This window comes from Platichthys flesus, chromosome 7 (genome assembly GCF_949316205.1).
Source record: "Platichthys flesus chromosome 7, fPlaFle2.1, whole genome shotgun sequence".
NCBI classification, from domain to species: Eukaryota; Metazoa; Chordata; class Actinopteri; order Pleuronectiformes; family Pleuronectidae; genus Platichthys; species Platichthys flesus.
The window spans coordinates 23650606-23665404 of NC_084951.1; the positions used below are offsets into that span (position 1 = coordinate 23650606).

At 41.7% G+C, this 14799-nt stretch overlaps 3 protein-coding genes across 5 annotated transcripts in view; 2 read left to right on the forward strand and 1 right to left on the reverse strand.

Annotated features, from left to right (window-relative positions):
- Positions 1–528, reverse strand: part of si:dkey-70p6.1 (uncharacterized protein LOC570575 homolog) — a 14163-nt gene extending 13635 nt beyond the window's left edge. For both annotated transcript variants that reach the window (XM_062391187.1, XM_062391186.1), the window contains exon 1: positions 125–528. The gene's annotated coding sequence lies outside the window, so the exon portion shown is untranslated. The remainder of the gene's footprint in view (positions 1–124) is intronic.
- Positions 529–2065: 1537 nt separating this feature from the next.
- nkain5 (sodium/potassium transporting ATPase interacting 5) lies at positions 2066–6261 on the forward strand. Of its 2 annotated transcripts, XM_062392259.1 has the most exons (7): positions 2066–2303; positions 3036–3173; positions 3868–3948; positions 4381–4578; positions 5372–5432; positions 5698–5772; positions 5869–6261. In XM_062392259.1, the coding sequence occupies exons 1-6, from the start codon at positions 2250–2252 to the stop codon at positions 5751–5753; spliced, it is 588 nt and encodes a 195-aa protein (XP_062248243.1). In that variant the 5' UTR covers positions 2066–2249; the 3' UTR covers positions 5754–5772; positions 5869–6261. The 2 variants fall into 2 exon arrangements, with proteins under 2 accessions (XP_062248243.1, XP_062248244.1); XM_062392260.1 differs by lacking the exon at positions 5698–5772.
- A 1284-nt stretch (positions 6262–7545) lies between these two features.
- Positions 7546–14162, forward strand: ythdf1 (YTH N6-methyladenosine RNA binding protein F1). Its single transcript, XM_062391923.1, has 6 exons — positions 7546–7903; positions 8302–8329; positions 9532–9626; positions 9711–11384; positions 11784–11828; positions 12598–14162. Exons 1-6 carry the CDS (start codon positions 7877–7879, stop codon positions 12607–12609), a joined length of 1881 nt encoding a protein of 626 aa, XP_062247907.1. The 5' UTR covers positions 7546–7876; the 3' UTR covers positions 12610–14162.
- Positions 14163–14799: the final 637 nt, after the last annotated feature.

A 14799-nucleotide genomic window follows, 5' to 3' on the forward strand; every position in this document is an offset into this window, starting at 1 on the left:
TCTGAATGTATAGGCACATATGAAATGACCCCCACCCCCCTCACTTCTCCTCTCCTCTCCATCCATCCCTCCCTCCCTCCAGCCCCTGTCGGGCACAAATGCGCCGCAGCCTCCGTGTACTCACTCAGCTCAGAGATTTGCGGAGGCGCAGCATCGTCTGCCCGGCTCGCTTCCTTCACTGCCACTCGCACCAGGCTCCGCTCCCCGGCTGCATCGTCAATCACGGGCGATAACGTGTCTTTCTTCTGCGGCTTCACCGGGCAGGAATGCAGCATATTGCATGTGGCATCCTCCTGACCCCCGCGTCTTTTTTTTTAAAAACAGTCCGCGCTCCTCCGCCGCCTCCTCCTCCAGGGGAGACCGTGTGCGTCTGCAGCCGCCGCCGAGGCTCCGGTGTCAGATCCAGCTCCTCCACAGTCCCTCAAGCCCCCTCCATCTCCGCTCGCGTCCCCTCGGCTCAGCTACTGTGCTTCCATGTGACACGGGCAGAGCTGGAGACCCCCCAATTACCAGTCCGTCTTTTGATTCTAGCGCCATCTCTTGGAAGGGAAGGGAAGTGCGACCACGTCGCCCTAATGAGGAGCAGGATTCATCAGCCCCAGCTACAGGCGCGTTATTCCGCCTGTAGTTCAATCCCGAGGCTGATGAGAATCATTTAGAGTCATGATGTATTGATATTGACTTGAAGAATTTAATTTTATTTTATTAACCATAGTTGTGTTTATCTTTCATTTTATCTTAACTGGTATTTTTCATAATTGTATTATTTTTTACTTGATATTTTTATTTGCTTGTATATTTTATCTTAGTTAAATCTAACAGTTGTATATTTGTTATTTCTGACTTGATGTTAATTTATATTTGCCTCTATATTTTATTTAGTTTTATTTTATTTTATCGGATCTTATTTGATTTGTGACATGATATTAATTGATATTTAATATAAATTATATTATATGATGTGAATGCCACATGTAGTATGTACATATACACATGTTTCTTTATGTGTGTGTGTGTAGTATATAGTATATAGTAGGCCCATATTGAAGTAGGCCAGGATTATCTTATTCTTTTCTTTCCAAACCTTGTAACTCGCACCTCTGAAGCCTGCACCTCCACCACTAGCACCACCTACTGGTGAGTGTGGAGCATTGTGGAGGAACAACTACCTATCAGGGAGCAGACGACGGTGTTGCTGTATGAGGGTCAATCCGTGCCACGCGAAGAAGGAGAAGAGTTACGGCACATGGGTTTCTGAAGGATGGATTGAGACCGTCCATAAGAACAGCGACAGAATAAGACGTTTAGTCAAAAACATGTTGCTGACACGTGTTGTCTTTTCTATCAGTTGGTATTTGGTTGTGGGTCTCAACCAAATACGTCCTGTGTACACCTGAACTCGCTTTGCCCTATATACCTGCAGGGTCACTGACGGAAGGGGTAAAAGTATACACATTATTTACACAAGTAGAAGTACTGACACTTAAAAATGACTCAAGTAAAAGTATAAAAGTACAGGCTATGAAATACAAAATAAAAAATGTACATGTTTTCTTCCTGCCGTATCTGTGCATCTTGATACCTCTTAAACGTCATGTTTGTGCCTGATTGTCACTGATAGATACAAAACCAGGAATTGTCTTTTCTTCTCGTTAATGTCCATTTAGGTTCAAATCTGTATGATGTGTGAAAGGCGCTGGTTGATGATGCGAAATAAAAAATATAAATTGGATTATTCCACTCAAATGCATTCAAACAAAAGGAACAAGCCCGTTTTGAAAACATAAGGAGGTCAAAAGTGCAGATATTTGTAACACATAATTAATCACATAAATAAATACTCAAGTAAAGAATAGACACCTGAAAAATCTGTAACAACGTATTTGTATTTCTTTACTTCCCACCTCCGGTCATTAGAGACATAGAAGTAAAGATGTAGCCTGAGCAGCTCCTGGAGCTTCACTGAGCATCTCAGACTTTCTGAAGCTGCCTTTGTCCTTCAGGGTTTCCCCCTTCCTCAGCGGTGTGGCACTAACCACCCCTCATACTTCCTCCCCTCCCCCTCCCCTCTAGTTTCCACGCAGGAACGGCCCTGCGTGTTTTTCTGCCGAGGTGAAGTGCACCGTGCGTTTCTCCCACACGCCTGGAAATGGATCTGAAGCTTTGAGAACATCTCGGGATCCAGTCTCTTCAGTGTTGTTCTTCACATCATCCTCGCCAGCAGCAGCATCATCATCCTCCCGGAGAAGATGGGCTGCTGCTCCGCCAGATGCATGCTGGTCCTCCTTTGCTGTCTGCAGCTGGTAAGATGTTTATTCTCCCTCACGCATGATGCTTCGACCCAAACACATCAGTCTGTCCTCCCTGCAACGCCGGAAACAACCGAACAACATGTGAAAGCTGCATTTAAATGAATCCAGCTCCTGACGAGCGCTGTGCTTCATTCATGAGAAAGTTCCTTTGTTGTTGTTTTTTTTTTTAAGTCCTCGCCTTTCTCTCTCTAACTTTTTCATTCTAGAGAAGGTTTTCTCTGTTGCTTGTTATCAAACTGAACATTTGTGGGGTTTTGAACTGTTGCTCGGATGAAGAGCAAAGCAATGGGATGATGTCATACTGGGCTGTGGAGAACTATATCCACCTTTTCACTCTACTCTGACAGTTCAGAAGAATCAACAATGGAAGTAACGGATCCTGCAGCAAAGACAAAACATGATTTTTTAATGAAATCTGTTTAAATTAAGCTTGTTGGAGCTGCAGGTGCTTATCAAAACCACCATAGCCACTACAATGAGTGGCTGCACCCTCTGATTCCCACCCTGCCCCCTTCCTCTTCATCTCTGACTGATGAAGCCCCCCCCCCCCCCCCCCCCCCCCAGAGGACATTACCCCACTCTTATTGCCTCATCCCCCGGGGCTCAGTGGCCTTGGCTTCTGATGAACAACCTTATGTCAGGCCTGAGCAAAATAAAAAACAGTCTCATAAACTGCTCTTTTATAACTCATCGTTTCTGTCTCTACTCCTGTTCACCCCCCAGATGACAGCTGTGGAGAGGCAGGTGTTCGACTTCCTCGGTTACCAGTGGGCTCCCATCATGATCAACTTCTTCCACATCATCGTGGTCATCCTGGGCCTGTTCGGCACAGTCCAGTACCGACCACGATACGTCATCGTGGTAAGGAAACGGTCGGATTTTTGTGCTTTTTTTTACTTATTTACTTAACTCCTTTGACAAATAAGCTTTTTTGTTAAGAAGACTGATACCACTCTCACATCTGTGCAGTACATAACTAGAGCTTAAGTCTTATCTTGCTTAGCGTACAGACTGGGAACAAAAGGATGCCGTCAGGGGTGTAAGACAAAATTTACTTGAAGTGAAATAACAATACAACAACTCAAAATCCTGCATTCACAATATTAGGAGAAAATACAGGAGTGTTATCAGTAAATTCTACTTAAAGTATCAAAAGTACTCTTGTTTCTGCAGTAAAATGACCCTGGTGATGATCTGCTATTCTTCATGTCTTTCACTGTTTGTAGTAATTTAGATGTATAGGCAGGTTTACCAGTTGAAGCTGCTTGTGCTGTATTTTTTTACGACTTTAATTACGGTTGAATAGTTTAGTGCCAGTCTTAAACTGAGAGATAGTATGTATAGAGGCCTGAAGTAGTGACCAATAACATTCAGATTAATGTTTAAAAAAAACAGTTTGTGTAACATAGATATTTGATTTTCTTTTCACTGGTTGTAATCATAATATGACACCTCAGGTTTATCTTGGGGACCTGGGCCTCGTGTCACACAGTGTTGTAGAATTTGTTTCATTCATGGTCTCTGTTCTGTTGTGTTTTTGTGTTTGTTTGCTCAGTACCTGCTCTGGACGCTGTTGTGGATCGGCTGGAATGTCTTTGTGAGCTGCCTCTACTTGGATCTGGGAGGACTTTCAAAGGTAAGTCTAATGGTCACGAGAGCGTCACATAATTAGAGACTCACACAGCTACACACAGCGTCTAAACACTGTGTTCAGCTCTTTCTTCTGCCTCACACCCATACAACCAATGACACACACACACACACACACACACACAATGAACAGACTGTACAGTGTGTTTCTGCTCTAAGTTCCAAAACAGTAAGTTACATGTACCTGTGTAAAATATGTTTTTCAAACCAACTTTTTGTCTCATTTGACCAATCAGCTCCAAAAGTGATTTATTTTGAGATACCCAAGAAATATTCCCACCAAGTTTGATGAAATCCTGTGCATGTGTTGTATTGTACACACACACACACACACACACACGGTCTAATGACACTGAACCATCTGTTAGAACCTGAAGCTGAAACGTTCTCAATGCTTCAACCTGGTTGATCCCTGCAGGACAGCGACATCCTGACCCTCGGCGTGTCGTCACATCGCTCCTGGTGGAAGGACAACGGGCCGGGCTGCGAGCGCGAGGGCCTTCCCTCGGCCGGGTGGGACAACCAGCAGAACCCTGAGCTGACCACGGTGCTGAGCTGCTGGCTGGAGTACCAGTACATAGAAATCCTGCACTGCATCGTCCAGCTGCTCACATCAGTGAGTATCCGCCTACGTGACTCATTCATCACAGCAGCTTTGTGTGATATCGTTGTGAAACACTGAACAAGTAAAAGTGTCAACAGAATTACTACACGATGCTTTTAAAATGTAAATCAAAAAGCCTATTTATGCACCATTTAATAGTGTTTTGGTATCAATGAGAATACATCTGCACACACAGGAATGGACTGTTGCTTAGCGACAGCAAATGTAAATTGTAGAACACAGAGTCGAATCTGTAAGAGCGGCTCCGGTTCATCTCCCTGATGTCTGGTGGTGATGAGTGAGCAGAGCTCCTCAGCCAAACCTGCAGCCTCTGTGTGGATCACCAAGGCCTGTCCAAAGACTCTGTCAAAGCAATATCAATACATGTACTGTACATACAGGAGTAGTATTCTCTTACATGGTTTACAGTTTTCACTTCTATGGAATTGTATATATCAGTGTTTTATATCATGACAAAGGTAATATTGCATAACCACTACATTTATTTTTGATACCTGTAATATTATATGATCACTATTTTTATGTATATTAACTTTTTAGATCTATTATGTAACATATATTTATAGTGTAACGTAAGTTTGAAATGTTTGATATTGGTATGTATGTCTTAAATGTGGACCCCACTAAAAGTAGCTCTGTCTTAGGGTAGAGCTAATGGGGATCCTTCTAAATAAACAGAATGTACTTTGCAATGATCACTGTGCTTAGATAAAATAAAAAAAGATAAAAGTTATTTTCCTTTCATGTGATTAACTAATATGCTTTTTTGTATTGGTTGCCACAGCTCTTGGGATTTGTTTACGGCTGCTATGTCGTCAGCACTTTTTCAGAAGAGGAAGACAGTTGTAAGTATCCTGATCAATGAGATACACACACACAAGAGACAACATATTATCAAAATTATCAGTAATTTGTCTAATTAATTATTTTTTTATCATTTAATTCATTTTAATCAATGATGAAGAAGCATGACTTTGTGTTCTTCACTAAGATCTACATGTACTCTATTCCATTTTTTATGTTTACTTTATTTTACATTTGTTGTTGTTGATATTTTTCTACTTTATTTGTATTTATTTGTGTCCCTCTTTGCCCATTTTATAATTATAGTTAATTTCAATGCTGATTTTCATCATCCATCCAAACCCCCTCACTTGTTCTTCTAGTAAAGACTGGACTTGATGGGTAGGTATCACTCCTGTTAGCCTCCAGTTGAGCAGTGAAAGTTTGCATCATCTTTATTTTGTCCAACATCTTAAATGTTTCTTTAATTTTGTCCAGATTATAAATAACCTCTAAAGAAAGACGTTGGGAAAAGCAGCAAAGGAACGAGTCAGAAGATGAAACAACTTTGAAGACTCATCGTGCATCAGCTTCAGTCTGTTTGTGAATAAAACACTGTCCAGAGGAGAATTTCCAGTATAACACTGTAGAAAATACATATATCTATTTATGATGTGTTCTCCTCTAGTGCTAAGGGCTGTTAATCTGAACGTGTGTGTGTGTGTGTGTGTGTGTGCGGGTGCTTGGGTTTAACACAGTTATCTTAAAGAAAATAAGAAGCTGATTCTTATGTAAAATGTATAAATTATTTCTGTGTCATTTCAGTTAGAAAAAGTAACCACGAGTTCTGTAGAGTAAGATATATGTAGATATATATAATTCAGTGAAATAAACCACATCTACAACAAACCACACGTTTTTGTGTAACTCATCTTATTGGACATATTCCATGTGTGTCTGTGTGATTTTCAAGGGCAGTTAATGGTTATTTTCATTAAGGATGTTAATTTCTCAGTTAATTGTTTCACTATCTGGCCAATACAATTAGTAAAAGACAGAGAGAGTCTGTGACCTACTTCAACAACCTAATATTATTCATCTTATAGATATTATATGATTATTTATTATATATAGACAATACTGAGTGTTTTGGCCATGGTCATCAAATTCTGGTCAGTTTAACAAACAGACCGGAAATTTAGAAGCCCATCCTCCAATATGACGAGAAGGATCTGTTGGATTTTAACTTGAAAATCAACTTACATATCTATTTCTTCTGGTGACTGATTTAATGATCAATCTAAACATTTTTGCAGTTTTTAGGCAACAAGAAGTTTGGGAAGTGTAATTGGGATGTTGTCCTCAAAAATATACATTTCAGTGTATTATTGAATTATAAAACAGTGATGTTTATTTAAATTAGTTTGAGCATATTAATAAATCATATAACTAAGTATTTTAATGTTAACTTAAGTTTAACATCACAGTTTATTTTTTATAAATATAGCTGAAACACCACAGTGTATTTCATTATAAATTTCGCTTTAACACCACAGTGTGGTTTAGTATAAACTATCACAGTGGTTCTCAACCTTTTTCCAGTGATGAACCCCCTGTGAAATATATTTTCAGCTAAGTACGCCCTAACCAGCGCAAAGCATTTTAGGTGAAAAAAAATATGTAATAAACAGCGCTATGCCATCAGTTTATCATTTATTAAACTTTGTAACTACACACTTTCAACACAAAACATTTGAAAAAACATCAACAAAACATTTAAAACTCCATCAATGTGCATAATATTTCTCATTTGAAGTGGTCTCTCTTGAACTATCTGGAAATATACAAATTAACAAATAACTAATATTAATTTGTGCACATAAAAAAATGATCAACTTAAAGTGCCCTCTTTTGGGATCATTATAAAGATGTGACGTGTGCCAGGTTAGGTCAAAATATAAAATTCAGTATATGAACTTACACTTACTGAGTATTTATTATTTCTAAAGGATTTTTGAATGGATGCTAATTTAAAAAGATTTTTAAATCTCAGGTACGCCTTCACCCCCCCCCCCCATTTGAGAACCACTGACAACTATTCTATTGCATGTTATTTCCCGCGCTGTTGCTGCTGCTGCTAGGTAGCAGCGGACGCGTCGTATTGGGCCTCCGTCGTCACTTCCGCATTCGAGAACCCGGATGCAGCTGCCATTGGGGCAAAGAGCAGGGCCACCGAGGCTGGTCGTGTTGTAACGTCACGCGGAGCGGACTGAAGAGCCGCGGGTTTGATGCTGAGAGGGCAGCGCGGAGCGGCAGCAGCGCCACGACAAACTGAACCGTCCGCCCCGAGCGCAGTCACCGGCTGACGGCTGCTGCTGCTGCGGCTAGCGGTGCTAGCGTGTTAGCAAAGTGACGCGGAGCAGCTCCTCCGGTGATTAGCCTCTCACACGGCGGACACACTCAACGTCTCGCCAGGGCTGAAGCACACGTACCCGGCGGATGAACGATGTCTGCCGCTGGTATCGACCCACAGGTGAGAAGAGGAGCGGGCACACACGCTCGGTTTGCGGGTATTTTTTAATTGAATTCCCCGCACCGGGAGGCGAGATGCGCGATGTGTTCAACCCACTCAAGACGGTGCCAGCTAGTGAGCTAGCTAGTTAGCCAGCTGAGAGGCAGGTTAGCTGGAGAGCTGGTGGATAACGGAGGCCCTGGACCACAGCTCCCAGTGGCGACCACAGTGACCACAACACATAATTTAGCCTCTTACAGTCCTCCTGCCTTTCTGCAGCACAGTGTGAAAAACATGTCAGGTGAATATGTGATGTGATACCATAACACCCGTGACCCATGCAAGGCTTTCTGTGTTTTATCTTCCTCCTTCCACATGCATCCCTCCTCCTCCTCCTCCTCCTCCTCAATACAACCAAGACATCGAAGGGACAAGATGCGAGCAAAGGTAAGAACAACAACATGTAGCCGAGCTCTTGATGGCTCAGTGGAATCGATCTGTCACCGTGTTCAGCACCGCACGCACCTTCTGCACCAGCTCACAACCCACGTTAGATGCATTGATGCTCTTTATTGATACCAAATTGGGAAATGATTGTTAGAGCAACACTTCAGAAGATACGAAGGATTTAATTAGCTGCCAAACGAATGTAATAAATAGAAAATGTACAAAAAAACTGTACATGCACCCTAAGTAAATCATACACAGTAAAGTACTAGATATAATAGAACGACATGTAAGAGATGACAAACTATGAACAAGAAAAAAGACAAAGCCGCAGTTGTTTGCATTTATAGATAATGTAATGAGGTAGGTGGAAATTCAACATAATAAAATAATAGTAAGAAGAGTGTTTTGTTGTGGACCTAAACTTTAGGCTCAGGGTTGTGTTATTGTTGTGGAAAATTTCCCATTTCTGACCTGAGCTTCTGCCACTTAAACTAAAATATGATTATTTATAGAATAATCCCTCAAATGTGCAGAAAATGAAGAAAAAATGACATAATTTCCCAGACTCACATGAGTGTATTTGTCTGTGTGTATTTTGATGTTTGTTCTTTAGTCTCTGTTTCTTCTGACTCTTCATGTAACTACACTGACTCCCATGATGTTGAGACCGCGGCTCTATCGGGAGATCTTAATAAGTATGGGTGTATGTTTTGGTTTGTCCTCACCCTGCAGAATATACTTGTGAATTGCGTCATACCTAAAAAATCCATATGTCTAAAAACGTTTGCACGGTGCTGATTCATGTATAATGTCTATGTCAACAGATCAAGTCCCAAACAAGTCTACAGATATACACACAGGCTCTGCTACATTACATATCGTGATTAAACATACATCCCTGTAAGAGCAAATCGTTTATACATTGTAAACACCTTGCACATTTCAAAAGGTTGACGCGCCCTAAAGCTACATTTATCCAGCAGACGACCACACTGCGTTAGACAGGATGTTTTAAATGTTCTACTTCACATCAATCATGTTAACCAATGGATTCTTTGGCTGCAGGTTTGAGTACGGGTGCAGAGGCCGTAACATGATGAACTGTAAACTGCAGATATTTAAGGCTTCTTCACAGACTTTGCATTGAGTTGGTTTAAATGCTCATGTGCAGCTTTGACACCAGTATGATTTTTTTGCAGCCTTCCCAGTTTCAGTGCAGAATGGCTCCCTCCACCAGAAGGACACGGTCCATGACAATGACTTTGAGCCCTATCTCACCGGCCAGTCCAACCAGGTGGGGAACACATCTGGATCATTAAACATCTTGTTTTCCAATCATTCTGTTGCTCTAACAAATGATATATCTTCTGTTTTGTAGAATAACAGTTATCAGTCCATGACAGACCCTTACCTGTCCAGCTACTATGCCCCCTCCATTGGATTTCCTTACCCTCTCAGTGAAGCTCCTTGGTCCACTGGAGGTGACCCACCCATTCCCTACCTGACACCCTATGCCCCCCTCAACAATGGAGACCATCACTTCATGCACGACACAGTGTTTGGGCAGCCGGGGGGGCTCAGCAGCAGTATTTATCCTCACAGGTTTAACTTTTTCCCAGAGAACCCGGCCTTCTCCACCTGGGGCACCAGTGGTTCTCAGGGCCAGCAGACTCAGAGCTCCGCCTATGGAGGGAGTTACAGCTACCCGCCCAGCTCTCTAGGAGGCACCTTGGTCCCTGATGGGCAGACGGGTTTCCACAGTGACACCCTGAGCAAGGCTCCGGGTATGAACAGCCTAGACCAGGGCATGCTTGGCCTAAAAATAGGTGGGGATGTGACAGGAGGTGGCTCTGGTGTGAAAAGTGCCGGCTCTGTGATCGGTGGAGGTGGCAGTGTGGCTGCAGCTGTTGCCACGGGCAACGGAGGCACACCAATCGGAATGCCCCCCCAGAAACCGACATCTTGGGCCGCTATAGCGAGTAAACCTGCCAAGCTGCAGCAGCAGCAGAAGGCCAAGAACAAGCCTGGCACACCCATCCCTGGAGGAGCTCTGCCTCCACCCCCCATCAAACACAGCTTGGACATTGATACATGGGATAATAAAGGGACTGTGACCAAGATGGTCCCTCCTTTGCCCCCCCACCACCATCACCACCACCATCACCACCACCACCAACAGCAGCACCAGCATCAGCATCAGCCACAGCTTCACTCCCATGCTCCCAGTCTCCTCCCTCCCCTTCAACAATCCATACAGTCTGCCCAGTCCCTCGTGCAGCAGATGACCATGCAGGGTCCTCCACCTCCGCAGCAGTCTTACCAGAACCACAACTCTGCTCCAACACCTCAAACCCGCTGGATAGCCCCACGCAACCGCAACATGTGCTATGGTGGTGGAACCATGGACAGCGGCTGCTCCTCTAACGGCGGCGGTGTTGGTAACGGAGGTGGAGGGGGCGGGGGTTTGCTTCCGGAGCCGGGCTTAGACTCCCACCCCGTGCTGGAGAAGCTTCGAGCGGCCCACAGCTACAACCCCAAGGAGTTTGACTGGAACCTGAAGAACGGCCGTGTGTTCATCATCAAGAGCTACTCTGAGGACGACATCCACCGCTCCATCAAGTACTCGATCTGGTGCAGCACGGAGCACGGCAACAAGCGCTTGGACTCAGCCTTCAGAGGGATGAACTCTAAAGGTCCTGTCTACTTGTTGTACAGTGTTAACGGCAGCGGCCATTTCTGCGGTGTGGCGGAGATGCGCTCACCTGTGGACTACGGCACCAGCGCCGGCGTTTGGGCACAGGACAAGTGGAAGGGCAAGTTTGATGTGAACTGGTTGTTTGTTAAGGATGTGCCTAATAGCCAGCTGCGTCACATTCGCCTGGAAAACAATGACAACAAGCCAGTCACCAACTCACGTGACACTCAAGAGGTTCCTCTGGAGAAAGCCAAGCAGGTGCTCAAGATTATTGCGCAGTACAAACACACCACCTCCATCTTTGATGACTTCTCCCACTATGAGAAGAAGCAGGAGGAGGAGGATGTGGTGAAGAAGGTAAGATCTCTCTGAGTCTCTGGACACGTTGTTGTTAGGATAAGTGAATATTTAGGGACTTTAACAAGACTATAACCTTCTTTGGACCTTTTTCTTAACTAAAGATATATTTCCAAATAATGTAATAATATTGAACTGGAACAATTCTTTTTTTATAACTCAAGATTACAAAGCCCAGATAACTGTGTTGTTCTACAAAAGGGAAGACAACAATAACAATAGTAATAATATCCCTACAGTCCCTTATTTCTAAGCTTTCTTTTCATCTTGCCTGGTTTTGTGTTTGAGTCATTGATTAAATCCATTTTTTTTTATCTTTTTAAGATTATAGTATTAAAACTGATGAGTTTTATTTATGTGACATTTCAATAATGCGCTGAATTTGTTTATTTCTAACAGGGCTATGAGCCCGTCCCATTACAGAGCAGATCCCGAATCGATCAGGTAAAGTCTGATATCTTATATCTCTCTCTCCTCCTCTGTCAGGTGGGGCTGGGTGATGTGGATGAGATGAGAAAATTAAACGGAATATTTGAATGTTAGTAGATACAGATATGAAAATATATTATGTAAAATCGTATATAAAATCAAAATTAGTTATTAAAAGCAATGAGCTGTGATGTTCTCATCAAAATCCATGGAATATTCCCTTGGAAAAAGGTCTTTTATTGATTTAAGAAATGAAAACAAATGAACACCTGGTGTTAACATGTGGTTTTTGTGATCTTATCACAAGTGGACAACTCTGATTCTGTGTGGATCTCAGATAGGATCACATCTCCCTGCTCTATACTAACAAACACGTCATTTCTGTTAACAAACACCAAGTTATGTTGTTTTGACCCAGTCTGAGTACACTGCTGTGTCCGATGTCCCTGTGGTTTGTATTTATATAGCAGCTTTTCTGGTCTTGATGACGACTCAAAGCACTTTACAGTATAGATTGCTATTCACCCATTCAGAAGTGTCTGTGTGTGACCACCTCTGAAAGTGGTCTGGCGTGATCGGATCTATATCTGATCTGACAGCGTTCACACCAGTGAAGAGCTGTCCACTAGAGATCAGATCACAGGAACCACATGTTAATATCCTTACTTTAGGTCCTGTTTGAGTATTCAGATGAGAAACTTCTAGCTGTATTGATCCTTGTAATATGTGATATTGATCGATCACATTTGATAATTTCTTGGTTTTTATTTCTCTTTCCTCTCAGGATCGTCAGTAGTGACCCGAAGAAGACGGCTTCTGAAAACCCTCCCGCTCAACAACGGTTGTGCTCGGACGGATGTACTGAAATTTAGATTTAAAAAGAAAACAAACGGACATTAAGAAATTGAAAACTAATATTTTTTTCTATTTAATTGTGTTGACTTTTGGCCCACGTCAAACTTTTGAGCCACATTGCTCCTGGTTCCCAGTCTTTAAGATGAGTGCAGGGATGAAGCTAGTTCCACCGGTCGAATCGCTTCAATAATATATATTTTTCTTGTTTTTTTTCTGTATTTTTTTAGCCTTATAAATCTCTATCGCTACCCCACCACTCGCATTCTTAACTAAGTATAATTATCTGCACGTCTGTTTTGAAACTCTTGACAACATGCTGCTGATATTCAGTGACTGTTCACTTTGTGGTTTGTGTGTTGGAGAAATGTTAAGTGCTTGTATTGGTTAATCTTAATGAGTGAACAACACTTTATTGACAAATGTCTGCTATCTGTGTGTGGCCAGTTGTATTTTATATTATCAGAAGAAAAAAGAACTTCTCTAATGCCCTGGTTTTCATGTCCGGGGTGTTTTACTTTGTTGAAGGAATGTGTACACTGAGAGTTTCTGTATGCGTAGACATAATAGTGCAAGGTTGTGACAGTAGGAAGCATAAATGTTAGAAGCATATTTTGAAAACTTTACCATCTGGCTGACAAATAATTTCAATTCAACATTACAATGGAGGATATTTGGGATTGTATCTCTCTCCGGAGCGGAGCCTTAACATTTCTTTTGAGCAGTATTGTAAATGTTTTGTTGTTCCCCAGCACAGAACCTCAAAATGTTCAGCCTGAGATTCAGGGAAACGCCGTCTAGAAAACAAAACGCTCGTAAAGACGCTCCCTCTCTCTTTCTTTTTTATTTAAAGGATGGAACTACAAATATTCTGTCTGAGTTGTGGTTTTATCAACACAAACATTTGCTTTCTGTCTCTTTCCCTGACTTTTCCTTCCCTCTGTGCCCGCAGGGGTACCTGTCTGAAATTCTGAAGAAAATGTAGCATGTGCTGCTTTTAAAAACTCACAGCCAGGCCGGTCACTTCTGTGTTTTTTTGTCTCTTTGTTCTTTCTTAACAACATTATATTCTTGGCATTCTCATCATTTTCATTGCTATAACCGATCCACATCATCCCCAGAAAAATGTAAGCTTTAATGTACCGGCATTTCTAACTGAGATCGCCTCAAAATGTTTAACTGTAGCATTATACTTAACCGATTAATTGTCAAGTGTATGGACACCAGAGACTAGCCTATATGGTATATGTTTGTGACTTTACTTTTTTTAACTTGCTTGCTGTATTTGTGCGTGTGTGTGTGTGTGTATGCTTGAGTGAAAGAACCGAGAGGGAGTATGACTGTGGAGCAATCAGAGTTATATTACGGTATTGGAACATAGAAAATTTATGCAAAAAAAGTTTTAGTCACCCCTGAATTAAATATCCATTGTATCAGAGGTCACTATCACATTCTTAGATTTGAACATGTTCATTATTAAAGATATACTTATCTGTTTGTAGGTTTTATTATTATGACTTTTTGGGTTTTTTATGCACACAATCAGGTCCGTTATATTTACATTGTCCAAAATCTCATTTGCCACAAGGATTTAATATCTTGTATATTTGATGTTGGCTTTTAGAAAATATTTTTCAAATGATATGTCACCAATTATACTTTGTTTTGTTTCTTCTGTGAATGCAAGTTGGCTCTTTTAGTTTCAAGGTAACATTTTACAGGAAAATAGCATTTACCGGAAAGATTTCATGTCTGGTTCCCTGCAGATTGCTCAGTTATATCTTCCTATATATTGACCAGGAAATAATTATATGTCTCAAGAGTGTTTTGGTTTTTAAAAAGGTCACATTTACATAAAACTTTGAAATCAAAGATAACAAATCTAAACTAATCAGCTGCATTGAGTAACGGTGTCAAAATATTCTGCGTTTTTGTTTGAAAAGTGACATCGACATGATTTTATTCAAACTACGGGGACTGTCGTGCCATTCGTGTTTCTCATTTGCTTAAAAGTGTTTCTTCAAATTGCCTTAATTGTTCTGTTTAAGTAATTTAGAAAACCCCAGGCGAGGTATAATTATTCCATCTTAGAAGTAGTTTAAGAAAAAACTCAATTTCCTGAAACCAAGTCAAC

Excerpts from the sequence above, each read along its gene's own strand:
- nkain5 (XM_062392259.1), top strand. The coding sequence starts at position 2,250 with ATGGGCTGCTGCTCCGCCAGATGCATGCTGGTCCTCCTTTGCTGTCTG. Across the intron at positions 4,579-5,371 it reads TCGTCCAGCTGCTCACATCA|CTCTTGGGATTTGTTTACGG; the intron begins GTGAGTATCCGC and ends TGGTTGCCACAG. Across the intron at positions 5,433-5,697 it reads TTCAGAAGAGGAAGACAGTT|TTAATTTCAATGCTGATTTT; the intron begins GTAAGTATCCTG and ends TTATAATTATAG.
- ythdf1 (XM_062391923.1), top strand. The coding sequence starts at position 7,877 with ATGTCTGCCGCTGGTATCGACCCACAG. Across the intron at positions 7,904-8,301 it reads CCGCTGGTATCGACCCACAG|ACATCGAAGGGACAAGATGC; the intron begins GTGAGAAGAGGA and ends AATACAACCAAG. Across the intron at positions 11,385-11,783 it reads AGGAGGATGTGGTGAAGAAG|GGCTATGAGCCCGTCCCATT; the intron begins GTAAGATCTCTC and ends TATTTCTAACAG.